The sequence below is a fragment of the Musca autumnalis genome, unplaced genomic scaffold (genome assembly GCF_047663935.1).
Source record: "Musca autumnalis isolate F117 unplaced genomic scaffold, ASM4766393v1 scaffold_4, whole genome shotgun sequence".
Lineage (NCBI taxonomy): Eukaryota > Metazoa > Arthropoda > Insecta > Diptera > Muscidae > Musca > Musca autumnalis.
The window spans coordinates 247,115,333-247,142,907 of NW_027411977.1; the positions used below are offsets into that span (position 1 = coordinate 247,115,333).

The 27,575-nt window shown below is 33.1% G+C and overlaps 1 protein-coding gene across 1 annotated transcript; it reads right to left on the reverse strand.

The window, feature by feature from the left end:
• Positions 1–1,028: 1,028 nt before the first annotated feature.
• Positions 1,029–27,149, reverse strand: LOC141401427 (uncharacterized). The gene is made up of 3 exons (XM_073981667.1): positions 26,798–27,149; positions 17,919–18,102; positions 1,029–3,375 (listed from the first exon to the last, which is right to left on the reverse strand). Exons 1-3 carry the CDS (start codon positions 27,006–27,008, stop codon positions 3,222–3,224), a joined length of 549 nt encoding a protein of 182 aa, XP_073837768.1. The 5' UTR covers positions 27,009–27,149; the 3' UTR covers positions 1,029–3,221.
• Between the last annotated feature and the right edge of the window lie 426 nt (positions 27,150–27,575).

The following is a 27,575-nucleotide window of genomic DNA, read 5'->3' on the forward strand; positions in this document are numbered from 1 at the left end:
TATAGGCAACTTCAAAAACAATGAAATTGTTTATATATGGGTTGCGTTTTAGTAAGCTGACTCACACTTCCTCGTTTTAAATAAGCGAAGGTAAATCAATTTAACAGAATTTTCATCAAAATTTTTCATTTCGGGGGTTCTAATCATTTTCTCGACAAAACCGTTAGCTGCAGACAAAGCGGGTACGTCAAAACAGTGCAGCTATAGAGTTAAACAAGTAGGAAAAGCATTATGTTCGGTAGGGCTGAACTTTTTATACCCTCCACCACAAATTTCAGCCACTTCGGTGGATTAATGTGGCCACAACCTTCAAAATACCAAAAATCGGTACAACCGATTCTGTTGTCAAATGGGACTAATACATTCAAAATATTTAAAAATGACGCGTACTTTATATGGGGCGTTATATGGGGGCTATTCTAAAACGTGGACCTATATAAACCAACTTTGATAGGAATGTTTTTTGGCCTCTGGAGACACAAAATACCAAATTTCAACCAATTCGGTGGTAAAATGGGACAAATATCTTATTGTTTTAATATTCCTTAAAACGACGACGCGTCACGCGTCATTTTGTATGGGGGCTATACGAAAGCATGGACCTACATAGCCCGATTTCAATACCAAAAGTTCTACGTACATATAATAGATTTTCCCAAAATTTCATTCACCTACGTCAATCCGTTCGGACACTAGAGTGATTTCCACAGACGGACGGACATGGCTATATCAATGTAGAATTGCACGCTGATGAAGAATATATATAGTTTGTGGGGTCTACAATGATTATTTCGAGTAGTTACAAACGGAAGGACAAACTTAATATACCCTCATCCTATGGTGGAGGGTATAAAAGTGGATATAACATTTTTACAAATCTACTACATAATTGTCGTTATAAAGACACTGTGATAAACAATGAATTCACATTTCAGCCTAAAAATATGCAACTTGTTTTAAATTCAAATATAAAAGCTTTGTTCATTCTCATTAGTGAGGGATTTGCTATAAAAATAACAACAATTGTAATTGAAAAAAATACATTTTTTTTATTTCGTTATATTTTCACCAATAACAGTACATACTTACAAACTAAAAACAAATATTAACAAAATAAATAATTGTCAAAAAACAAAATCATTATTATGGCTAAAAAAATAAAAACAATTTTTTTGCTTTTTAATTTAAAGATTTTTAACAGATTAAAGTTTGGAAAATTGCGTGCAGGAACAGTGGCAGAGAGGAGGGCAATGAATTGCTGTAATCTATCTGTCTATATGAACTTCGAGTTGGGTTTTTTGTTTTGTGTTTTTTTTTTTCGAATAGGTAAATAAATGCAGAATCCTTTAGAGTAGGAAACAGTTACACCGAAAATCAACAAGTTAAGCTGTATGTGTGCGAATGCTGTGGAGCGTTGCTGTATGGTTGCAGTGAAAATTGCAGCAGACCAAAAAAAAAAGAAAGAACGAAAAAAAATAGGAAACAGGCAACAACTAAATCCCCTGATAAAAGTACAAAATTAAATTGTGTTGCAAAAGGTTTTTGTTTTGTGTTGGTTACAAATATTGACAGACAGGGGCGTAGAAGAATTCAGTGTAGTTTTTCATTTATTTTACATGTTTCAATGGGGATCCGAAATACCACTTGAAAGTGGCTACGTCTTTATTGACAAGAATATATGTACCTTTCCGACAATATTACGTTATAGATGTGACGTTGTAAATGATGTTCTTGGCGAATGGACACATTGGGAGCCATGAAGAGACTAAAGTTTTACGCAGATAAAATATGCAGCTCTTGCTGAATTGTAGTGAATTGTAGTGACAGTAATGTGCCAATACCTTCAACGCGAGAGAAAAGTTCATTCTTTTTTGTTTTGACAATTTACAAGGATCAGTTTTTTTCTGTTTGACATATCTCTGCAGTATGGTGTGGCGTGAGCTTCACATGTTGCTTGCTTGCACACATTTTAATACATATTGTCAACAATTTGTTGGAATTTATATCCAAAGATTGCTGCAATTGCATACTTGTTTCTTTTTTTGTTTCGGCTTTGCGAAGCTTTTCATTTGCACTTGGTGATTTTTTCAATTTAATGAAAAAACCTTTGGGTCCAATCGTTTTGGGTTTTTTTGTTTTTCCATGGATGGTTCTTTGTTCAGGGCTGATGATTGCTGACAAAATGAAATCGTTTGTAACTGTATTAAGGCAGTTGCTGGAAAAAAAGACAAGAGAAAATTCTGTGTTGGGAGGGATATTCAGAACAAAAAAAACATCCATTGCCAGGGAACAATGAAAAACTGTTGGTCATTCATTGTTGAATGGTGGAAAAAATAACTGAAGCGAAATGGAGAAACCAAAAAAAAAACAATATAAAATTTAATGATGCCTCTGTGGAGTGGAGTTAACAAATTTTAAATAGTAACAATTAAACTTGCAACAAAAAGAAAAAATGTATTCATTTTGACTTCAGTTTCTTTTTTATGATTTGCAAAATAATCCCCATCTCTTGCTCCCCCATACCAATGCAGTAAAGAAATTTAGTGGAAATTTAATATGATGTAACTGTGGTATTGCCTGGCCACATGTCAATAACATTTGTTTAATTTATGCAACATAATTATTTACATTCCACTTTAAATTACTGGCCATGCAACAGCACTCTCCGTTGAGGGTCATCAAAGACCGCAATAACATGAACAAATGTAGCCAAACCCCTCTCTTGAATAAGAAAAGGGGTAAAGAAAATGTAACAACACTTGCGGTTATACTCAGCTCCACACTGTCCGTCCACACACATTCATAAAGATAAAAAGGCTTTAAATTTCATGCCACTCATTGAGAAGGCAGGAGTACCTTGACATCCATGTAAGAATCTTTTTTCTTCCTCCATTTTACCAATTCATTGCCTCCTTCTAGCCAATGTCCTTCAGCGGCAACCGGAATAAAAAGAGAGAAAGAGTGAAAACAGGATAATGGTAAAAAAGCAAATAAAAACATAAGATAGCCACTAAATATAAATAAAAAGGGTAGATTTTTTACTTCTTATATTTACACAGAGGATGGAAGTAAGTAAGTAGGGATGTAAGTTCAGCATCAACAGCAGCCGAAGAAATAAGAAAATACTTTACTAAGAGGTAGTACTGGGTAAGCTACCTTCGCGCTGCACTTCGTTGGCATTTCAGTCAGTTAATGTGTATTTTTTTTTTGCTACCGCCTCCTTAACGTGGTTGTGGTGGCGGCAAGGGGCCAACGCCTGGACATGGCATCCTCTTGGCCAACAAGCGACAGAGGGGCACATCACGCACAGCATCACCAATGAATAACGACAACAAATACCATTGTTTCATACCGGTTGATTGCACTTTGTAGTTACTGTGAAAAAAAAGAAAACAAAACAAAAATAATATGAAAATCGTATAAATGTTGGTTGTTGTTGGATTTTTTTCTTCTTGCCATAGAGCTTTTATTTGAAACTGTATATCTGGTATCCAAATGATGCCATATAAAACTGCAACCATATTAAAATAAAGCCAATGTTTTAATGCATCTACTCCGAAAACAAAAAAAAACAGTGATGCATTCGGATATATAAAAGTGAAGTGATAGAACACAGTGGAACCTAAAGTAAAGAAACACAAGATTCGAATTTCGAGGAGTAGTTATGGGTTCCTTTTAGCCACATTAGGACTTTTTACAACACATTTTCTACAAAAGGGTCACTTGCTTGACTCACTTAATAACTATTAGAAAAATCTGAAAATATTCCTCCCCATACTAACCGATTCCTCTTATATGGGCACCACTGTGTATTGCAGTAATATAAAATAGTAACAAAATGATCCATTGTATTAAAAACAAAGCAAGAAGACAGCAACAGGAGGTGATAGTTACATAAAAAGAAGAAAAACAAAACTCCTCGTGGAGTGGTAACAAGGGATGGTAACAAGCGTAAAGCAAATATAAAAAACGGATTAAAAACAATAATATCTCTCATAAGTAGTAAAAAGTAGAGTGAAATACTTTTACATGGAAACAATAAAATAAATGTGAAGTAGTTAAACAAAGAGACTTGTTGAAATCCAGATGCAAAAAGAGGAGGTAAAGAAGTGCATCCACCCACAGTTTGCATTTGAAGGTACAAGGACCGTAACTATAATAACAACAGTACACTAATAAGGAGAAGAATAAACAGCGCCCCTCACACAACCGTGATATTGTTTTTAATAAATCAAGTGCAAATGAAAGTTTAGAAATTATTATGAGAAAGATTATGGAAGAAAGGCAAAAAAAACAACGTGGGGACATATAAGAAAAAATACAACCTATAGGCAATAGTGTTTTGTGGGAGAAAGGGATATACAAATAGAGGATTCCTCCTTTAAAGGGGATCTATGTTATCTGTAATATTCTATTGTTCATAGAAAGAACGATGGTGGCAAACCTTCATTTGCCAATGGAGTAGGATTTTTTAATAGGTTATTACGTCTTAATAAAGGATTATTTTTTTTAATTCTTAAAGTCTCAAATAAAGAAATGTCATGGACATTGAGAGGAGTAGACGTAGTATAAAATACAAACCAAAAGATGTTTAAGTAATGAATGTAAAAAATCTACGTATGTATGTAAGTATGTATTGAAAGAATTAAAAAAATATTTTTTCAATAATCGTGGATTCTTCAAGAAATATTTTTTCAATAATCATGGCTTATTGTTTTTAATAATAGTGGATTTTTTAAAGAATATTTTTTCAACATTTTTTTAAAAAATATTTTTTCAATAATCGTAAATTATTTAAAAACTATTTTTTCAATAATCGTGGATTTATTAAAAAATATTTTTTTAATAATCGTAAATTTGTTAAAAACTATTTTTTAATATTCGTGGATTTATTAAAAAAAATATTTAATCAATTATAGTGGATTACTTAAAAAAGATTTTTCAATAATCGTAGATTTTTTAAAAATATTTCTTTAATAATCAACTATTTTTAAAAAAAAAAAATATTTTTTTTTTCAATAATCGTGGATTATTTAAAAAAATATTTATTTTATCAATTATAGTGGATTTTTAAAAAAATATTTTTTCAATAATAGTGGATTTTTTAAAAAAAATATTTTATCGATAATCGTGTTATTTTTAATAAATATGTTGTCAATGATCGTGGATTTTTAAAAATATTTTTTCAATAATCGTGGATTTTTTAAAAATATTTTTTCAATAATCGTGGATTTTTTAAAAATATTTTTCAATAATATTTATTTTATCAATTACCGTGGACTTTTTAAAAAATAGTTTTTCAATAATAGTGGATTTGTTAAAAAATATTTTATCGATAATCGTGGATTTTTTAAAATATATGTTTTCAATGATGGTGGATTTTTGAAACATATATTTTCAATAATCGTGGATTTACAAAAAAAATATTTTTTCAATAATCGTGGATTTACAAAAAAATATTTTTTCAATAATCGTGGATTTACATAAAAATATTTTTTTTTAATAATCGTGGATTTTTTAAGAAAATATTTCTTCAATAATCGTGGATTTTTTAAAAAAATATTTCTTCAATAATCATGGATTTTTTAAAAAAATATTTTTTCAATAATCGTGGATTTTCTATTTTTTCAATAATCGTGGATTTTTTAAAACATATTTTTCAGTAATCGTGGATTTTTTAAACATATTTTTCAATAATCGTGGATTTTTTAAACATATTTTTCAATAATCGTGGATTTTTTAAAAAATATTTTTTCAATAATCGTGGATTTTTTAAAAAATATTTTTTCAATAATCGTGGATTTTTTAAAAAATATTTTTTCAATAATCGTTGATTTTTTAAAAAATATTTTTTCAATAATCGTGGTTTTTTTAAAAAATATTTTTTCAATAATCGTGGTTTTTTTAAAAAATATTTTTTCAATAATCGTGGATTTTTTAAAAAATATTTTTTCAATAATCGTGGATTTTTAAAAAAAATATTTTTCAATAATCGTGGATTTTTAAAAAAAAATATTTTTCAATAATCGTGGATTTAAAAAAAATATTTTTCAATAATCGTGGATTTTTAAAAAAAAATATTTTTCAATAATCGTGGATTTTTAAAAAAAAATATTTTTCAATAATCGTGGATTTTTAAAAAAAAATATTTTTCAATAATCGTGGATTTTTAAAAAAAAATATTTTTCAATAATCGTGGATTTAAAAAAAAAATATTTTTCAATAATCGTGGATTTAAAAAAAATATTTTCCAATAATCGTGGATTTTTAAAAAAAATATTTTTCAATAATCGTGGATTTTTAAAAAAAATATTTTTCAATAATCGTGGATTTTTAAAAAAAAAATATTTTTCAATAATCGTCGATTTAAAAAAAAAAAATTTTTCAATAATCGTGGATTTTTTAAAAAAAAATTTTTCAATAATCGTGGATTTTTAAAAAAAATATTTTTCAATAATCGTGGATTTTTAAAAAAATATTTTTCAATAATCGTGGATTTAAAAAAAAAAATATTTTTCAATAATCGTGGATTTAAAAAAAAAATATTTTTCAATAATCGTGGATTTAAAAAATAAAAAAATATTTTCCAATAATCGTGGATTTTTAAAAAAAAATATTTTTTCAATAATCGTGGATTTCTAATTTTTTTCAATAATCGTAGATTTTCTAATTTTTCTTCAATAACCGTGGATTTTTTAAACAAAATTTTCAATAATCGTGAATTTTTTAAAAAATATTTGTTTCCAATAATCGTGGATTTTTTAAACACATTTCTCAATAATCGTGCTTTTTTAAGACTTATTTGTTTCCAATAAACTTGGATTTTTCAAAAAATATTTGTTTCCAATAAACTTGGATTTTTCAAAAAATATTTGTTTCCAATAAACTTGGATTTTTCAAAAATTATTTTTAAAATTCAAAACGGGGAAATTTAAAAAAATATTTTTTTTAAAAATCGTCGATTTTTTTAAAATTATTATTAAAATTCAAAACGTTGAAATTTTAAATAATATTTCTAAAATTCAAAACGTGGATTTTTTAAAAAATATTTTTTTAATAATTATGGATTTTTTAAAAAAAAACTTTTTTATGGATGAATAAAAATGTTTTTTAATAATCGTGGATTTTTAACAAATAGTTTTAAATAATCGTGGAATTTTTAAAATTATTTTTAAAATTCAAAACGTGGATTGTTTAAAAATTATTTTTAAAATCCAATACGTGGATATTTTAAAAAGTAATTTTAAAATTCAAAACGTGGATATTTTTAAAAATAAATGTAAAATTCAAAATGTGGATATTTAAAAAAATATTTTTTCAATACTCGTAGATTTTTTAAAAAATATTTTTAAAATTCAAAACATCAAAATTTAAAAAAAAAAAAAAACATTTTTAAAATTGCCTACGTGGAAATTTTGAAAAAATTCAAAAGAGGGAAGTTTAAAAAAAAATCATCAATTTTGGATTTTTTATAAAATATTTTTAAAATTCAAAACGTGGAAATTTTAAAAAAAAATATAAAAAATAAATTCAATAATCGTGGATGTTTTAAAAACCATTTTTAAAATTCAAAACGAGGAAATTAAAAAAATTAAAATTCAAAACGTGGAAATTTGAAAAATAAACGTTTTTCAAATCGTGAATTTTTTAAAAAGATATTTGTTTAAATTGTGCATTTTGTAAAACATATTTTTTCAAATAGTGGAATTTTTACAAAAATATTTTTTAAATTCAAATCGTAGAAATTAAAACAAATGATTTTTCAAATTGCACTGTTGTTGCACAAAATCGATTAGTTGTCAATGAGAGTCGTACCTAAAATTTTCTGAGCGACATTTTTCAGAACATTTCGAAGCTGAAAAACGTAATCTTGTGGTACTTCTATAGCGGCTCTTAAAATAAAGGACGAAAAGGACATTGAAGGAAGCGAGTTAGAAAAATTTCATCACGACATAACGCGGAAGTTCGACTCACGGCGGATCTGTCCTTTGGGATACTTAATATACTCACCAAGGGCTTTCATCTCCAAAAGGAATTATCTCTGCCCCAAAATTTGTGTTCACAGTGTTATGAAAAATATTTTTCATATTCAAATCGTGCAAATTTTTAAAAAAATAATGTATTTTTTAAAAAATATTTTTTTTTAAATAATGAATTTTTTAAATTATTTCTTATCATATTTTGTATCATGGATTTTTATTTTCTTTTTGCGGAATATTTTTTTTTTTTTAAATTGTAGATTTAATTTTTTTTAATCGTAGCCAATCGCGTAGGCTTTTTCAAAAAAATTTTTTTCCAATCGCGGAATATTTTTTTAAATGCCAGATTACAAAATATATTTATATATTTAGAGCCCCCATGTATCTCGACGAGATAAAGCGATTTTAAGATGTGTGTCCGTCCAAGGGTTTCGGAGTCGAAGTCGAGCAATTTTCCTGGAGTCGGAGTCTGAGTCGAAAAAAATAACTTGACTCCGACACCGGAAAAAAATTCTTCCTACACTTATTAACACACGGTTTATTTTATTCTTGTATGAAATAAAAACCCAGAAAAAAGCGCTGTAGGGATGTTTAAATAAATCACATTTTTAGGTTTATATTAGATTTTCACGATTTTGCTTGGAAGCGGCCAGTTCTATCGAAATAGCACCAAAGAAAATGTTGTAGAGGATTTTCACTGCTACAACATCTTCCTTAGTCTCATTTCGATAGGATTTGCTGCTTCCAAGTAAAATCGTGAAAATCTAAAATAAACCTAAAAATGTGAACTTTGGCCGGGATTTACTTAAACATTCCTTCAGCGATTTTTTCTGGTTTTTGGATTTTTCTTATCTATGATCATAGCTGGTTCAGAATCCGCAGAAAACTTCCCAGGTGTAAGTAAGTTAAGGGCACCGTACATGACGTTGTTTTAAAAGGAGGCGATACAGTCAGGGCATTGTTCCAATTTGATCGTATATACCACTGCTACAAACATTTTCCTTAGTCCCATTACGATAGGTCTTGCCGTTTCCAACCAAATACGGAAAAACCCAAAATAACCCTAAAAATGTGAACTTTGACCGCGATTTATTTGAAAATCCCTGCGTCGATTTTTTTTTTTTTTTTGATTTTTCTCATCTATGAACATTGTAGTTTCAGAATCCGCAAAAACTTCCTAGGTGTAAGGACCTTTTAATTAAAGTTAGATAAGGCGCATCGTGTATCTTTATTCCTGGAAGATATTTTCCACCCCCGTAAGTTATATTTGAAGACCAACTCTTGGCCTTTCCATTGATGCCAATTATACTGATGTTCGTGGTTACAGCCTAGCATATAGAGGGATCCCACAGTTTTAATTGTGTAGTCTAACCATAATCACGCTAGAGATCGCATTTAAATTTTAATATTGACACATTTTTGCACGAAGTAAGAGGATTGGTCAAAGAAAATGCCAATAATTTTGAAAAATGATCGGATAGCATTTGTCGGGTGAAATTGACCATTGAGAAAAAGTATCCAATTTAATGTTTGGTCCAAATTTTAAATTCTGAGGCCATGATCAACCACTGACTTCTTCTTTGATGGAAATTATTTCAATAATAAATTATGCAAAAATAACAATTAATTATAACAATAACATAACGTGTCGCAATTATATAAAATTCCGTGGAAAACAGCGTCTTACTTGTTATCACGACCTAAGGTGTTGTATTGAAAACTGATATCTAGTCCCACAAATCCAACCAATATACGACTATCGTTTCGCTGGAGGATATTCAGCTCCTCAGACATATCATGGAGATTTTTTATTTCTTCAAATTTCTGTGAATAGGACTATTACTTTGTAAAAAAATAGTTCAGGTCCTCCATCTTTCATTTCCATTGCCATTTTATTGAGACCTACGAAAAACTTTGATTACTCCAATACTCCAATTCGAGATTTGAAAATACAGAATTTCTTAGCCTTATCTGTATATCTCCCATCACAAACAGCGACAGTCGGATGATGTTCCAGTGTTTTGTCTTGTCTATTTGCAAATATTACTCCATCAGGGTTTTGGTTGTGATCACACAGTCATGTTCATTTCATTTTTTGTTACTTAATTTATTACAAATTTGATATGACGTGTTTCCCATGAGATCTCACAGTTTCACAATTATTTCTAATGTATTTTGACACTTTCCATGCGTTCATCGTTGACAACAATGAAAACAAACAACAAAACTTTAATTGTAAAAAACCCACTCTATTCAAAAAATGTTTACCCAACAAAAGAAAACTTACATTGATTTTACAGAAAAATTATAAAATAAACAAAAAATCTTTTCTTTTCAAATACATAAATGGGTGTCGGTGTGTAAGTATGTATATGCTTTTGTGAAGTGTAAAAAATTACATTATCAACACATTGTTAAAATAAGCTCTCTAAATGAATAGCAAAACAAATAAGTAAACAACAACAATAACAGCATCAGCACTTGAACAAAAGTTTCTAATAATGTGAACATAACGACTATCACAAAATAACAACAAGAAGTTAGGAAGAGATGAGAACTGGAAAGAAGGGGGAAGAAACTACACAACCATTAAGGTACTGATGAAGGTGATGATGCTGACGACATTTGCATATATGAACACATGTAGTAATATTGGCCTTTACTATAAACAACTATTCCACTCCACCTGCCTCCATTCAGGTATCCAACTTTTGGCTGAGATGGCTTGTACAAAAGTTATGCATTCTCTATTCATTCATTCACTTATAAGAATGAAGTTCAAAAAGTTTACATATGTCAAGTGCACACACCCAGACTATTTTGCATAGGAAAATATTTAACTTTTTTTGTTATTTTGTCATAATAGAGTAAGAAGGGTTGTGAAAAGGTTTTGAATGCATATGAGGTGAAAAAATTAAAATAATTCCACAAAAGGGTCACTTGTTCCGTCTTATATGACAAATGTCCAGAAAATATGAAACTTGTGGTCAGTCGCCACACAATAAAGTAATTATTTTTGTATTTTCATAGAGTTTGGGGAGAATTTGCAAAATTTAATCATAAACAAATATTATTAAAAATCAAATAACAAAAAATGTAGAAGAATTACTCAATAAAACTTTTTAATAGAATTCATTGAAGCAAAAATTCATTGTGACACAAGTTCAGGTTTTATAATGGAATTTTCAACCTTTAAAATATGCTATGCAATTCATAATTGAACACATTATTAAAGTCAAGATATGTTAGGTTAGATCTCAACAAATATACGTATATAGCATTGTGTGCTAGTACTGAAAGAAGGAAGAATGGCATTCCTTCCGAAAATATTTTATTGTTTTGATGGTCATCTAAAAATTACAGATTTAATTTGTAGAAGACATATGAATGCTCTACTAGCTATAATATAATTGTTCCACAAACATCCCATACGGAACAAGGGAGACTTCTCTCATATCGATGAGTGCACCCCGATTCATATTAGCTCAATGATGTGGGACCTACTGTTTATCACCGAGTTCGAACGGCGTGTCACCACTTGTAGAGAAATTTTACTTGGCTGAAAGACTCTGAAAATGTCACCAACATTACTGAGGGGTATTTTGCCACCGTTGAAAATTGTTGATGTTGCCTGGCAGGGAAACGAACCCGCGACCTTCAGCGTGCAAGGCTGGCACCCGCTCTAATAGCTATAGAAACCCTTTATATATAGAAGACCCGCTAATGGTATTTTATCTATAAGTGCGATAATTAAACTAAAAATTACGTGAAGGGTCCACTTATTCTTGAAGACTTTTAGAAGGTTTCCTTTCATTGAAGCCCTGAAGATTGTGTCTCTTCATAGAAGAACTGCAGATTATTTCCTTTCATGGAAGAACTTTATTGAAGGCCATTGAATAGTCCATTATCTATAGAAAATCGCAGAAAGTATTTTATCCATAGACGATCCGCTAACTATAGAAGACTTGTATAAGGTCTCCATTCATATTTATTAAAGCTCCTAGAAAGAAGTCAATAACTATAGAACTTCAATAACTAACTTTTAATACCTGTATTCGAAAAAGCCACTATTGAAGACCTAATAACTGCTAAAGGCCCTCTGACTATAGAACAGGCACTCACAGAAGACCTGTAGGTGGTCTTCTATTTATTGCAGTTCCCCCATGTCCCATTACTATCGAAGACCTGTAAAATACATCTTTCATAGAAGTGCATGCTAATAATATAAGGAGGAGATGCTAACTATAGGAGGGGATTGAGAGAAAAACATTCGAACGGCCAAATTGACTAAAACAGAGCTCTACAAAATTCTCGTTAGAAGATATTGTTCTCTATTTATAAAAGACAAAGTTTTCGTTCACTAACTATAGAAGGTCTCCTACTAACTTGCAGAAAAAGTTGATCAGGACCACAAGGGCTACCTGCGGTGAGAATTCCATAACCACATTTGAACGGATTGGACAGATATAATCAATCTTTGACAAGATATGAGAAATAGCAAAGCAAAAGGTCGTTTGACACTTCGTTCGCACTAGGCTAAAAAAATAAGGGCCCTCATTTTTCAGCTAGTAATCAGCGTGTCAATGAATATGTGGGCGCTTGACAGTGTCAAAGGCTTTGGTGTGCAGCACTTTTGAAGGGCTGTGCGTCTTACGGAACCTATGCAGATCCGCAATTGGATAGCAATTTTTGATGCTGGGTACGAGAAAGCCTCAATCCAGTGTGATTCACCCTTGCGTCTGACATGATGTGGGTGGCTAGCGACATCCAGCAGTTTCATCATTACCATGGTGATACCGTCAGGACCTAACGCTTTAGCGTTCCTAATGTCATTTGCAATATCATCCATTGCATATTGTGGTGAATCCTCTTCGGAAGGAAGAGATCTAATGGGACTCAATACTCTTCTCTTCACCATGTCACTCCCTAGGTGCTGCAGAAATTGTCGATTAAAATAACTTGCCAGGTTTCTTCAGATCAGTCAGCGTAACGTCGCCAAACGTGACTGAGGTTCCATCGTCCTTCTTTCCCAGGTTCGAGAATGACATAACCGTTGCCCACAATTCACTTATTCCGGCTCCAATGTTGCAACTCTTCTGATAAAGTTTCGCCTGCGCTCACCGGCTAACCTGTTAATTTCCAGTGTCAGCTCCATAACTCTGGGTTCACTAAGATTGGTTAGACGAAGCTCATGCCGGTCATTTGGCAGTCCCGCAGCCATTCCTGGGAAATTTGGTCTCACTTCGAGTAGTTGACCACAGGTATGTGCCCAGCAGTTCAAGTTGTATTGATGTCTTGGAACATCATTTCTGCCACCCGAACATCAGAAGAGTTTGGCAGTTCTCTAAAGCGGTGAATTGTGAACTCTAGGCCAATAAGCTTCCCGTGATTGATGGAAGTGCGGCTTTCTGAGGTGATGAAGTTGGCCAATGGAGACAATTATAGGGAAATGGTCTGACCCAAGTGAAACGACAGGTTGCCTGTTGACGTCATTTGTCAGATCAGCCCTCCTATTCTGTAACTTTTTAAGAACTTTACTCATTGTTTATTTTACAACAATTTCATTAGTTTGTTTGTAGTTGTTACAAAATCAAAAGAAATTTTAGCATCATTTCAAACGATAAAAGTTACAAAATAGGCCTACAGGTGTCACGATGGTTATGTTTGACGAACTGTGGCACTTACCGCTAATTTTGCCATCAATTCACCAATTTCGGCTCCACTGTTGCAACTCTTCTAATGATGTATCATCTAGTTCCGATTGCGCTCACCACCCAACTAGTCTTGCGCCACTGCTGGGAAATTTGGCCTCACTTCGGGTATACGATCAGCAGGTAAATGGCCTACAGTTTAAGCTTTATGATGTCCCGGAACATCCTTTATGCTTCCCGAACATCAGAAGAGATTTATAGTTCTCTAAAGCGGCGATTTGTCAATCTAGGCCGATAAGCCTCCCAGAAATTGATGAAAGTGCGGGTTTCAGAGGTAATGAAGTTGGGCGATCTGCTGATAGAGACGATTATTGGGAAATGGTCTGACCCAAGTGAAACGAAAGGTTGCCAGTTGACGTCATTTGTCAGGCCAGGTCTCACGGTGGTTAATTTTGGCGAAGTATGTCACTTTCCGCTAATCTTGGTAGGGGCGTCCTCATTGACCATAAAAAAAGTAGAGTTACGAGCCCTAACCACTATTAATTCGTACACCAGGTATTGTTTGACTACACTGTGCAATAAAATGGAGGTGAAAGTCTGGGACACGGAAAATTCCTCTTGGCGAAGAAAGGCCTTGGTGAGTATATTAAGAACCCCGAAGGACAGATCCGCCGTGAGTCGAACTTCCGCGTTATGGCGTGATGAAGTTTTTGCTAGAGACCCTGTAAGCCGGCAGGAATTAGCGATACATCTTTGTTCACTGTTGCTTTAGCTTATTTTTGAGATCGAATGAGGATTATTTTCTTCTAACTCGCTTCCTTCAATGTCCTTTTTGTCCTTTATTTTAAGAGCCGCTATAAAAGTACCACAAGATGACGTTTTTCAGCTTCGAAATGTTCTGCAAAAATGTCGCTCAGAAAATTTTAGGTACGGATCTCATTGACAACTAATCGATTTTGACATGACATCTCAAAAATAAGTTAAAAAACGTGTGAACAAAGATGTAAAGCTACTTCCTGATGCCTTGCAGGGTCTCTAGCAAAAACTTCATCACGCCATAACGCGGAAGTTTGACTCACGGCGGATCTGTCCTTTGGGATTCTTAATATACTCACCAAGGGCTTTCATCTCCAAAAGGAATTATCCCTGTCCCACAATTTGTGTTCTAAAAGGAATAGATTTTCATGAATTTTTGTAGGATTCGCTTTTTAGCCACAATAATGAACTGGTAAATTTTTTTCATCGATTGGAAAATAATTGTGGCTTTAGATCGATATTCTGAAAATTCACCTTTGGCCCCCATAAAAAATACTATGAAAAATAATGAGCGACCAATGAGCAAGGGTTATCGTTAAGCTATCGTCATAAATTTTGGTAGAAATAATTTTTTAGCCACAAAAATTAACTGGTACGGGGTTTTCCGTCGATACAAATTACTATTGAAACAAAGATCGTTCGGTTGGCACGTTAACCGATCGCCGTAAAATTTCATATATAAGGTTTTTGGATCAAATTTAGGGGACAGAAGCTCCAAAATAAAACAAAAAACGTTTTTTGGGTCGCCCTAATATACATAATTAAATAACACATTGCTGAAATATGCTCTGTGTACGAATTAATTGTGGTTATGGCTCGTATAAATCGGCGCAGCTAGCGCTACAACTTATGATGAGCATGAACGTCCCCTAAGACATCCTAAAAGGGGCTAATGTTGGGCCTATTACCTGGAGTACAGCTATTAATCGGCGTTGAGCAACTCTACCTCGGCGGTTCCGCACCTGACTGCTGCCCCCACACTTTACATGTACATGTCATTCGAGCCAGGCTCCAGCGACATATGTTTGTATTGAATATCCGATTTGGCCGATATTTTGCTCATTGGAAAAATGTCTTCCAAATATAAGAAAGTCCATGTATTTCGGACAACAACTTCGGTTCCTCCCTCACAAACTACCAAAATTTGAAGCCGTTAAGGGGCAATGTGAGGAGCTTTTTTGAAAATTTTACCGAAGGTCTTCCTTGTGGTCTTGTTTACGGAAATATACTATTTTTCGTGGGCAATTCCATGCTTACTGACATAGTGATCCATCCGCTTTCAAAATCCAACGGTGACCCACAAATATTGGTCACAGCTTTGCACATCGATGTATTCCTCTAAATGAAGTACGAAGATACTTCATATCGGACAAATCCTTTTCGCTTAAGTGCAGTTCAAGGGCTGTTTGGGGATTGTTTTGAAATGTTCTTCAAAGATAGTCCTTGTGATTCTGATTACAACCATATTGTTTTTTTTTCGTGAGCAAGTACATGTTTCTTGACATAATGATGCAAGGACCCTAAGACGATAACTAGGGAAGAGAATGACTCCCAAAATTAGATCCATTTCTAAAATGGACTAGTGGTACCTCATCCGGAAAAGTTCTACACTTTAATCCAAATTAAATTTATTTGCAAACCCGTCCGCATTTATTCGGAATGTCCCCAATCGTTAGGATAAATACCCCAAAAGTTCTATATTTCTCTGGGCAAGATCATATTACATTTTTGGGAGAAAGTTTGTGTAGCTGGAATTCGATCTGTCCATAGATGAAAGCCTCAATTCACATTGATTACTTCATATTTAGACGGTAGACTCCTAATTTTTCAATATATATCTAAGGTCTAACAGCTAAACTCGAAAGAGAATTAATTGAAAATATTTCAGACTTCATTGAATTAGAAACCTTTATAAAAACCCCTGTCACAGATGACGTATGATTAATAATAACTAATACCTTATGATGCGTATACTTATTTTTCCCAATAACATTTAATAATAAGTATACGCTTCTTGACACTTAAATAATTACTGTATGTCCTCTAAAATCATGTTAAATTTTCTCTCTTCATATTTTTTTATTTAACTTTATTTTTGTTATTCTGAAAATCAGAACTACACAGTAATTCCTTTGTTTTCCATTCATATTACCTCACTACATATTGTCGTGAGTAAGGTCAGTGCCATGGCGTAAACATTACAATGGCGTATAGCTTTAGTAAAACTTAGCGCAACAATAACTTTTTTATTGATTTCAAACGCTTTAATTTATGTATATTGTCATTTCTGCGAAAATATAAAATTATGAAATATAAAAATAACGTGATTTTTTGTTATTGTTTTCTTCTATAAAATCTAATGTTCTAGCGGGAAGATGAAGAAGAAGAAAAGTTTACTTTGTTTTGCTGCGTAAATTAACAATAAACGTTAATCATGAAAATAAGTAGAAGAATGTTGGAATAAGAATTTTACAATTTTTTGTGGGGGATATTTTGTAAAACTGTAAATGAAAGTATTGACAGCGATTGTGACAATTCAATGGGAAGGCACTGCAGAACATCCCTCGATGAGTCAACTAGCATTCGCTACAGTTCCGAAAGAAACAAAATGATAATATAAAGAGAAGGACTCAAATGCCGACATGATCTTTGACTCATTTTTGAAAAAACACAACTTCTATCAGTAATACTATACAAGGTAGCAAGGTAGTAAGAATCCCTTTTGTGTACAATGAAAAAAAAAACATTTGCCTTTTAAATCCCAAGTTTCATTAAATTTTCTTCAATCTGGCCACCTTCATCCTTCGAATTTATATATTGCTTTCATTAATGCTGTTTTGCAAAATACTTGTAGTTGTATTTCAAACCCTCACTAACCACACCTAACGATGACAACTCATTTTCAAGAATCCAGAGTTTTTTCTTTGCAACTCCAAAGACAAACAAAGTTTTTCCTCAATGTTTATCTTTTACAACTACAGTAACAACAACGACAAGCAGCAGGTTCACTTAACTTTTGGAACAAGTGAAAAAAGACATTAAATTATGCACAAATGAGTTGGCATTTTTCAAATAAAAATTGATTGGAAAACATTTTGCCACTGCTACTTCTCCATCAACAGACGAGAGTCATTTAGAGAACAGCAAAGCAATTGCAACGACGATTCCCAATAACAAATGAATGCATTTGACAATGACATCTTTAGTTAAACGTACAACAAAAAAAAAGCACAAAAACTTCAAGTAATCAATGTTAAGATGACAATGCACAGCAGCAAGGCAACGTCAAACCAAAGTACGCCATAAAATCTACTCATTACACATGTAAACGGTGTCTCATCATTAGGGTAAATCAAGCAACTAGCCACCCGTAACAGCATTTGCTTGCTGCTCATTGACATTTTGGATACCATCACTACAACTTCAGTGGACCATAAAGACAGTCGGGCATTTAACACACCGACAAACATACCTGAAGATTTCCGACCAATTGGGATGCGTTTGACTGGCACGTCCCGGACGTGAGGCATGCAGACGACAGGGTTCTTCCAAAATGCAAGCACGTTGACCAAATTCTCTTTGGATTTCTTTTTGGGCATATTCCGCATCATAAACCAAATGGGCTGTATCACGTTTGCTGCGACCACGATAAGTATCTGGGAAAAATAAATAAAAGAAACAAATAAAAATTATTAACAACTTGTGATTAGCATTATTAGCTTCAGTTAGCCTAGCAATAAATAGTTTTTGGGGTATTACAAAAATAACTCACGCCTGGTTGTGCCATCTTAAAATTACTTTAAAGGCCATCACACCATGGCGGGGTTTCTCATACCCCTTGATATTTGTTTTATTGTTTGTGTTTACTTCTTTTTTTGGTATTTCCCCAATATCACTTCTTTTTTAATTTGTTGTTTGTATTTCACGTAGCCTTGACCCATATTTTGGGTTTCTTCGAACAGGTTTTTTTAGCATGCGCCTCATATTTTTTATTGGTTCAAAATGTAACCATAAGTGTGGCTGGCTGTTAACATGGATGAATGAGTTGAATGAGTATGGATGGATGGATAGCTTCAATCAAATACTAAATCACGTTTTTACAACAACAACAACAGCAACAATGGGAAGCTAGATTTCAGCCACTTATAACCATATGAACCACATGTCATGTACGTGCTTTGACTCAAGTTTAAGAAAGACCTTTTGTCACCAAACAAACAAACAAACAAACAAACCAACCATACGGTTAAGAGAGACTGAATGCAATTGTTAACTCTGTCAGTAAGTCGGCAGTTAGTTAAGCGAGTGTACAATGTTGGGTTTAATAAAAAAGATCTTAATTAGATTTTCCATCCATTTGTCGTAGAGGGCATTGCAAAGTGCTTTTTAATTGGGTTAGCGGTTCAAATGTCAAGTATTTGGAGGGGAATGTCAAATATGGGGAATAAATGTATTTTATTGTGCATAAAAATGACATATTTTTTCAGGGCAATTGTTAATATGTTGAGGAAGGTTTGAATTATTGTAAAAAAATATCTTAAGCAATTAGAATTTAAACCTTCCAAACAAAAAAAATATATTTTGTGAATAAGAATATGTATAAGGCATGTATGAAATATGAGTAAGCATTTTTCGGAGATAAATGCATTATTGGTGACATTTTGAAAAAGTTTGAATGACTTAATTTGACTCTTTGTACATTTGAATATATGAATATATGATCGAAAGTAATTGAGAAGATTCTCGAGATGTGAGATTAGAATTTTTAAAAGATAAGGGAACGGAGAGGATAGAGCCCGTCTATAGTCATTCCTCGCCGCTCTCACCCAAAAACTCAATTTTTTACCACATACTTTGCGCGTGTGACTACTGACAAATGAAATGTGTTTTTAACAATGTTTTTTTTTTTTCATTCAACCTGTGTGGCTTCCATGACAAACGTTTTTAAGAACAGCCTTCGGAAGTTATGATTTCAAGCTGATTTTTCCGTATTTGAAAATTTTGCTTATTAGGGCTAAGATCATTTTAATATTAATTTTAATAAATTTCTCGTTGGAGCTGAGCTTAACGATTGAAGATTTCTTGCAAAGACCTATGATTTTCTGAATGTAAAGATGCAGTGGTTAGTATGCCCGCCTTGCACACCGTCCTTGGTCCTTGGGCTATTGTTTTATACGCGAGGCACGCGAGGGAATATTCATCTCATTGAACTAATGGTTTTAGAACCCAAGTATGTTTGGACGAAATCCGTTTCAGAAAATTTGGAGTGGATTTAGCCAGGTCTGTATTGTTGACTAATTGGAAGGCACGATAACGTATCAAATGAATTTTTCCAATTTTTGGTCCACGTAATATTCGTATTTTGGCCAAACTTTGAGCAATTCGAAGATGGGTCATGTCGGTCCACTCCTTCTGGTACGTCGCCTACAAAAGTTAATTTTTTGTTTGTTTTGTTTTAGTTGAAGATTCAATCATATGATTGCTTAAGTCTGGTGTATTCCCCCATTGCACAGTGTCCGATTTTCCAAAAAACCTGGCCAAAACTCTAAAACTGAATGGATTTTGACCTAACCTTTGGTTTTTATGTTTTCGGGCCGCTGATTACATTTTTGATATTATTTAACCCTCAGGCGGTCATTTAAGGTGTCTTTTTGGTCCCTCCTCCTAAAAAATGTGATCTTATCGGATGAAAATATTCTACAAATTTGTTCGTCATCAGTTTTTACTATGGGTCCTAGAATACACCAAAACTCTATACCTTACCTAAACTCCAGAATATGCAAAATTGTAAACACATTTTAGGGTTAAGGGCGTACTTCATGTGAGTTCTGGCAAAATTGTCATACAAAGCATCATTTTAAAAGAATGTCGTCAAAGACTATAAGTTACCAAAGAAAAGAAATCTCTATTTGCATTACATACCAAAAAAAAAAAAAAAAAAAAAAATATCGGTATCAATTTTGCCAAAAAAAACAAGAAACTAAAATAGGGTTGCAAGCTTCCACCATTTCTACAGTTTTGGAAATATTTGAGTTAAGATCACTTGGAATCCTTGCACTGTAGGTGTATAATGGCTTTGGTAACTATACTGACAAGAATGCGAGGAATATTTTTCTTAAAAAAATTAACCTCGTGCGAGTCATAAAAGGGGTCCTTTTGGTCCCTTTTTCCACAAATCTTTGAAATCTCCTATAAAATGTGATCGGATCAGACCAAAATATTCTAGAAATTTGTTCGCCATAAAACTTTACTATAGGTCTTAGAATATACAAAAACTCCAAATTATACCCAAACGCCAGAAAGTGACCCTATACTACATTCTGACATTCTGAATGAAAGAAAATCTGTTCATACCTGCAAGACAAAATATCACATAAAAAGAAAAAGTGCAAATATGTGCAGGATGTTTCGATGGAATTTGGTAAAAAAACCCTTCCTTTTTTATGAAATAATAAATTACACGGCCCAACTCGATCTTACTCACAACTATTTTCATAATTAATTGTGAAAATTGATCTTGAAAAAATTAACAAGTACGGACATCAATTATTAAAGAACGCACAATTCATTGGCGACACTGAACATCTTAAATACGTTTCACATACCTTTCATTACAATTACAAAAAGAAAATATTTAATAACCGTTGTTTAGTTTGCATATTATTATAGATTTATAAACAACTTAAATATTGAAAAAAAATCCAAATAGGGTCACTTCGACCTGCATTTATACCCAAGAATAAACAAGAACTTATTAAATAAAAAATGTATATATTTTTTCATAACTACACGCACTGGCATCCTATAAACAATATCTGACCCTTTTTAGTGTAAATTGATAATTTTTTTTCGATTTTTGGCCATTATCTTTCTATACAGAGAGTAATGTTTACAAAACGCACTGACATCCTGCAAAATTTACTGATCGTTACCAATATCGTGATTTCATCCCGGCGAAGGGAATTATCAATTGGCTTTTCAGTTTTTGAAATGACGATTTTTCTAGTGAAAACCTGAACTCTTTAAGCATCGAGTATTCTCATATTAATGAGAATGATGCTCACTTTTCGGAATGAAATCATGATATTGGTAGCGATTAGTAAATTTTGCAGGCTGTCAGTGCGTTTTGTAAACATTACTCTCTGTATAGAAAGGTAATGATAAAGATAAGCCAATGGGGCAATACTCCAGACTTAAGCAATCAGTTAATTGTACCCTTAGCATATATGCTAACGAGGGTTAAATGTGCCTCATCGAAATAATGGTTTTAGACCCCAAGTACGAGTATGTTTGGACGAAATGTGTTTCAAACAATTTGGAGTTGATTTAGCCATGTCGGTCCGTCTGTCTGTCAGGCTGGCTGGAGCGCACGATAACTCTCGAACGGATCAACCGATTCGGTGCAAAATGTGGATTTCGTAATATTTTGTCCAAACTTACTTTAAGTTCGAAGATGTGTTATATCGGTCCACTCCTTCAGGTACTTCGGAAAATTTGTGCGCACGATAACTCTTGAAGGGAGTAACCGCTATGGTCCATACTTTGCACATCGTGAAATTCCTACCAGGCTTAGATAAGGTTCCAATATGGACTCAATCGGTCCACTCCTTCGGGTACCTCCCACACAAAATTTCAGAAAAGTTCAGTTTAGGACCTGCTCTCGAATCGCTTTGTTGTTGTTTTTGTTGTAAGAACTTTTATTCACTATTATTTACTCTCAACAAAAACTTAGTTTAAGTTTGAAATATCAGTCCACCCCCCTCAAAAGTTCAAAAATGTTCGGAAAATTTGTTCGCACGATATAAATCAGGTTCGAATATGGACTATATTTGTCCACTCTTTCGGGTACCTCACTCACAAAATTTTGGATAAATTCATTTTAAGACCTGCTCTTGAATCACTTTGATTTTTGTTGAAGCAACTTGCATTCGCTGCCTCAATTACGAAAGTAAAAGTTTTTTCTGGGGGCAAGTTCATACTTCTTGAGAATACAGTCCGAAAGGTGTAAAAAAACCCTATGGCACCATATGTAGTGGCTGGAGAGCTCGAACCGAATACTGCGTTCGTCCACACTTTGGATATCGTAATATTTCTTCGAATATTATATGAAATTCGAAGGTGGTACTTATAGGTCCACTCCTTCCGGTACCTCGCCCACAAAAGTTCGAAAATATACGCAATATCTCACAAACCGAGCAACCGATTTGGTCCAAACTTTGGATATCGAAATATTTTGTCCAAACTTAGTTCATGTTCAAATTTGGGCCTTATCGATCCAATCCTTGGGGTACCAACCACACAAATGTTCAAAATTTTTGTTTGATATCGTGGCAGTATGGATAAAAAATGCTCATATCATCTGCAAACATAATCAATTTGCCATGCAATTTCATGTTTGCTATATCATGTACATATAGTGTAAACTGTAATGGACCCTGCACACTGCCCTGAGGCACACCATACTGAACATTCTCCATATTACTGCAACATTTATCCATCTGAACAAATTGCTTTCTATTCTGGAGATAGCTTTCTATGAGTTTACGTGCATTCCCAGAAACGCCATAATACGGAAGGTTATTTAGTAATATTCTATGTTCTACCAAGTCAAATGCTTTCGACAAGTCATAAAAAACGCCTGCAACACCGCCGTACCCTTTATCAAAATAATCGCATATTGTATTTACCACATTGACTATAGCTTTCTGTGTTCCACTGCCCTTTTCAAATCCAAACTGTAAATTATATAACAAATTATAATGTTCAAGGTATTCGCTTAATTGTTTATGTAATATTTTTTCTAAAATTTTGTCAAATATCTAAAGTAATGCAATAGGTCTAAAATTCTGTACATCACTTGCATTTTTAATCTTTGGAATCGGTACGATTTTTGAAACCTTCAACTTTTCTGGATATATGGATTTATCAATAATTGTGTTATATACTTTTACCAGTTTTGGTACAACAACAGTTTCACACACTTTCAACATCTTCACACTAACATTCTCATGTCCAGGACTCGTATTTGCTTGTAATTTCGAGATTATCTCTCTAACTTCATCGCAATTTGTTCTAATAAAATTAAATGTATGTGGAACAGGTGACAATGTGTTGAATATATTGAAACTATCTGACGGGGATTGCTGTATTTGATTTTTCAAAGAATTGGGTATATTTACAAAGAAATCATTGAAAGCATCACACATCTGAGCGTCTGTTAAATTTTTGCCACTAACGTTCTTTAATTGTACTTTTGAATTCGTTCGTTTATCTAGATGTTCATTTAAAAACTTCCAACACTTTTTCGGGTTCTGTTGCAGATTTGTCTGATAAAATAGATTCATACATATTCTGGATACTTTTTTTATTATCTTACTTATATTTTTGATAATGACCCAAAAGTTCTGAAAACCCATGCCGGTATCAACTAAAATTACTAATGCTACGTTTAGTTACGAATTAAGTATTCGATTAGGCCGACATTTTGTATAGCGTAAAATTTTTTTCCAAAACTATATCATGTTCCAAGAAGGTCCATATCTGGGTACCTACCTCCCTCACAAAAGTTTAAAAATGTCGCTTAAATGCATTTTAAGGGCTGTTTGATGATCGTTTTGAAACTTTTGGTCTGTCAAGACCATGCTAATGATCCAAAAGATCTAAAAAAATCCTAATGTGACCACCTTGAATGGCTGGTGTTCTCGAAAATCGAAAGGAGTGACAGACATTGGTCCGAACATTGCACATTATAATATTTCGATCAATACCTTTGGATACCTTCCTCACAAAAGTTCAAGATTTTGCTTAGGTGCCCAAAGAATCCTACTTTGACCGCGATATCTACGGGCAGGATAACTATCGAATGCAATGACTCTCAAAACTAGATCCATTTCGTACTCTTTGTGGTCCTATCAAGTTCATGCTAATGATCCAAAACGCTCTAAATAATGCTAATGTGACCACTCTAAAAAATCCTAATGCGCACATCGTAACATGTAGGTCGATACCATCGGATACATCCCTCACATAAGTTCAAAATTTTGCTAAGGTGCTCAAAAAATCCTATGGTGATCAACTACAATGGCTTATGGGCAAGATTACTATTGAACGGAATGACTCTCAAAACTAGATCCATTTCCAAGAAGAACTATGTCAGCCCATTCCTTCAGGGACCTCCTCAACAGCCAACACTTTCTAGTACCTCCATCACAAAAGTTTAAAAATGTCGCTTAAATGCAGTTTAAGGGCTGTTTGATGATCGTTTTGAAATTTTTGGTCCTGTCAAGACCATGTTAATGATCCAAAAGATCTAAACAATCCTAATGTGACCACCTTGAAAATCGAAAAGAGTGACTGACATTGGTCCAAACTCGTAATATTTCGATTAATACCTTCGGATACCTCCCTCACATAAGTTTAAAATGTTGCTTAGGTGTCCAAAGAATCTTACGGTGATCACGATATCTACGGGCAGGATAACCATCGAATGGAATGACTCTCAAAACTAGATCCATTTCCAAGAAGGACTATGTCGGCCCATTCCTTCAGGAACGTACTCCTTGTGGTCCTACCAAGTTCATGCTAATGATCCAAAAAGCTCTAAATAATGCTAAAAAATCCTAATGCGCACATCGTAACATCGATCAATACCTTCGGATGCATCCCTCACATAAGTTCAAAGTTTTGCTAATGTACTCAACAAATCCTATGGTGATCAACTACAGTGGCTTATGGGCAAAATAACTATTGAATGGAATAACTCTCAAAACTAGATCCATTTCCAAGAAGAACTATGTCCATTCCTTCAGGGACCTCCTCAACAGAAGTTCGACGTTTTTCTCTTTAAAGGCACTTCTTGGATCGTGTTAAAATTTTAAAAGCGTGTAGTTGTTGTAGTCATGGTCACAACGCATAGGGACAGGCTGACTCAGGTTGTCGAAAGGAATATTAGCTTGAAAAACAGAGGGTTGTCAGTAACCTACCAAAGCGCATCCCCTGCATGACTCTAATGGAAAGAGGGCGAAAGGAACAAACATATATACAGCTGGAGAAGTGCAGGCTACAAATAAATATGTACGTGTCCACTTAATATTCATTTCTCTGCCCATTGAATAACTATTTTCTAGGAAACTCCAAGATCTCCAAAATCTTCAAGCTAAACATTGTGCCTACAACACAGGAGTCGTACAACAAAGGTTCCTTATCTCATCTACAAACTTCTCAAAAAAACTGTTTCAAGTTCAGGTCTTGCAGCAGATATTTGTTGCAAACATGGATGACTTATAAAGGATATCTAAGTCTTACTAAGTACCGTGGAATTTGTAATGACCAGGTCATGTAGGTTAATGAGAATGCAATTATCGTAGATCATTATAAACTAAATTTGAATGTGGATTCGATAAAATGATTTTTATCGATCTTTTGAGATCGGAGTCGAATTCGATTTCGATATCAGGGGTTCATATGGACTTTGCTTTAAAAACACGAAAGGAACACAAACACATGCTTTTGACTGCGGATCATAGTGCGGTTAAAAACCTTGAATCTGGATATTATTGCTCGAACCAGTAGCTCGCATTTTCATACATTCCACCGTCCAATTAGCTCTAGTCTTAAGCGACACATTTACCACAAATTTAGGGTTCGCCTTAGGTCGAAATCTGCAGAAAATTTAGAATTAGGTTCAGGATTTTGTACAGGCCCGATGTGGCTTTTCCATGTTCTGATTCTCCAAATAGAACACATGTATATTTACAAAAATACTTCAATATATGTAGGTCCGTGTTTCGAAACAGAAGCCAAGTAGGGAGTTATGTATATCTGTTTAACTCACAATATTTAATACCATTGTGAAGGAGGGGAGGCTTAGGGTCAAAGCACCCTTTTCTATATCCAAAAACTGGTTTCATTGAAAATGGGCGTTAAATAGCAATTTATTTAATTTTGATTTTAATCAAATTGTAACAATAAAATTAAAAAAAAATTATTTGGAATATTTGTTAAATCCTCAATTCGTATACTTTTTTTTAATTAATGCACCTTCATTTGCACTTTTTGGATAATTACAGGAAATTTCCGCTATGTATTTTGAACTTTTAAACAGATTTTAGAATTTGCATTTTTATTGGAAATTTATTTATTGGTCGCTTTATATTTATTTTTTTTTGAATTTTTAAACACTGATAACGTAAAACATGACCTATACTTTTCGCACATATGATTGTATTACGCAGGTATACATTAGGAAGTCCATTTTGTGGCATGGCGAATTTTGTATATATTTTCTTTGGTTTTGTTTTATTACAATTTATTAAAATTATTTTTTTTTATTTCCGTTTCTTTACCACTTACTTGGATTCAAAGAATATGCCAACTTCTTGGCAAACTGTGATAGGCGAACGGATGCAACAATAACCGGGAAGCCGATCAGTTGTACAGGTATTTCAAACAACGGTTCATTACTTTGAGCCATTACAACATCTCCCAAGAAATTCTCCAGTAAAATAAACAAAACATAGAGGGTGGGTATGAAGGTTAAATTTAAAACAAATCTTAGTTTCATTTTGGTAAAATTCTTTTCGTAATAAATTTTTGTTTTTCTTCAATTAAATCCTTTGTGAAATTTCAATATTTTTAGTTTTTTTGTAAATTTAGATTTTTCGCTCAAGGGACCACCGCTTTTAAGCAAAGTATTAAAGCAACTGATTACAAGCTTCGCTTAAAAACACCAACAAACTTGGCCTAAAAGTTTTGCCAGCCAGCCATGCCATACCATAAGACATACCAAAACCAACAGAAAATATAAAACATAAAAAACAACAACAATAACACAAGAAAGAGTTGAGCCAAAAAAAAAACATACCAACAAAAGACCAGAAGACTGACAGACAGACCAGAGAATATGAGAGGATGACAAACGACATGACGGCGTTTTGTGAACAAGGTGTTGCTTGGATGGCGGCCGCAGCAAGCCTTAAAGACGCGCTCAAAAACTATAAACAAATATTGTAATGACAACAACACATTTTTTGGATAATATTTGTATAGCAAAAAAATCAGCTAAGCGCCAAAAAATATTAAACAAAAATTTATTTTATTGGCAATGATTACTTAACTCCTCTCTTTTAGC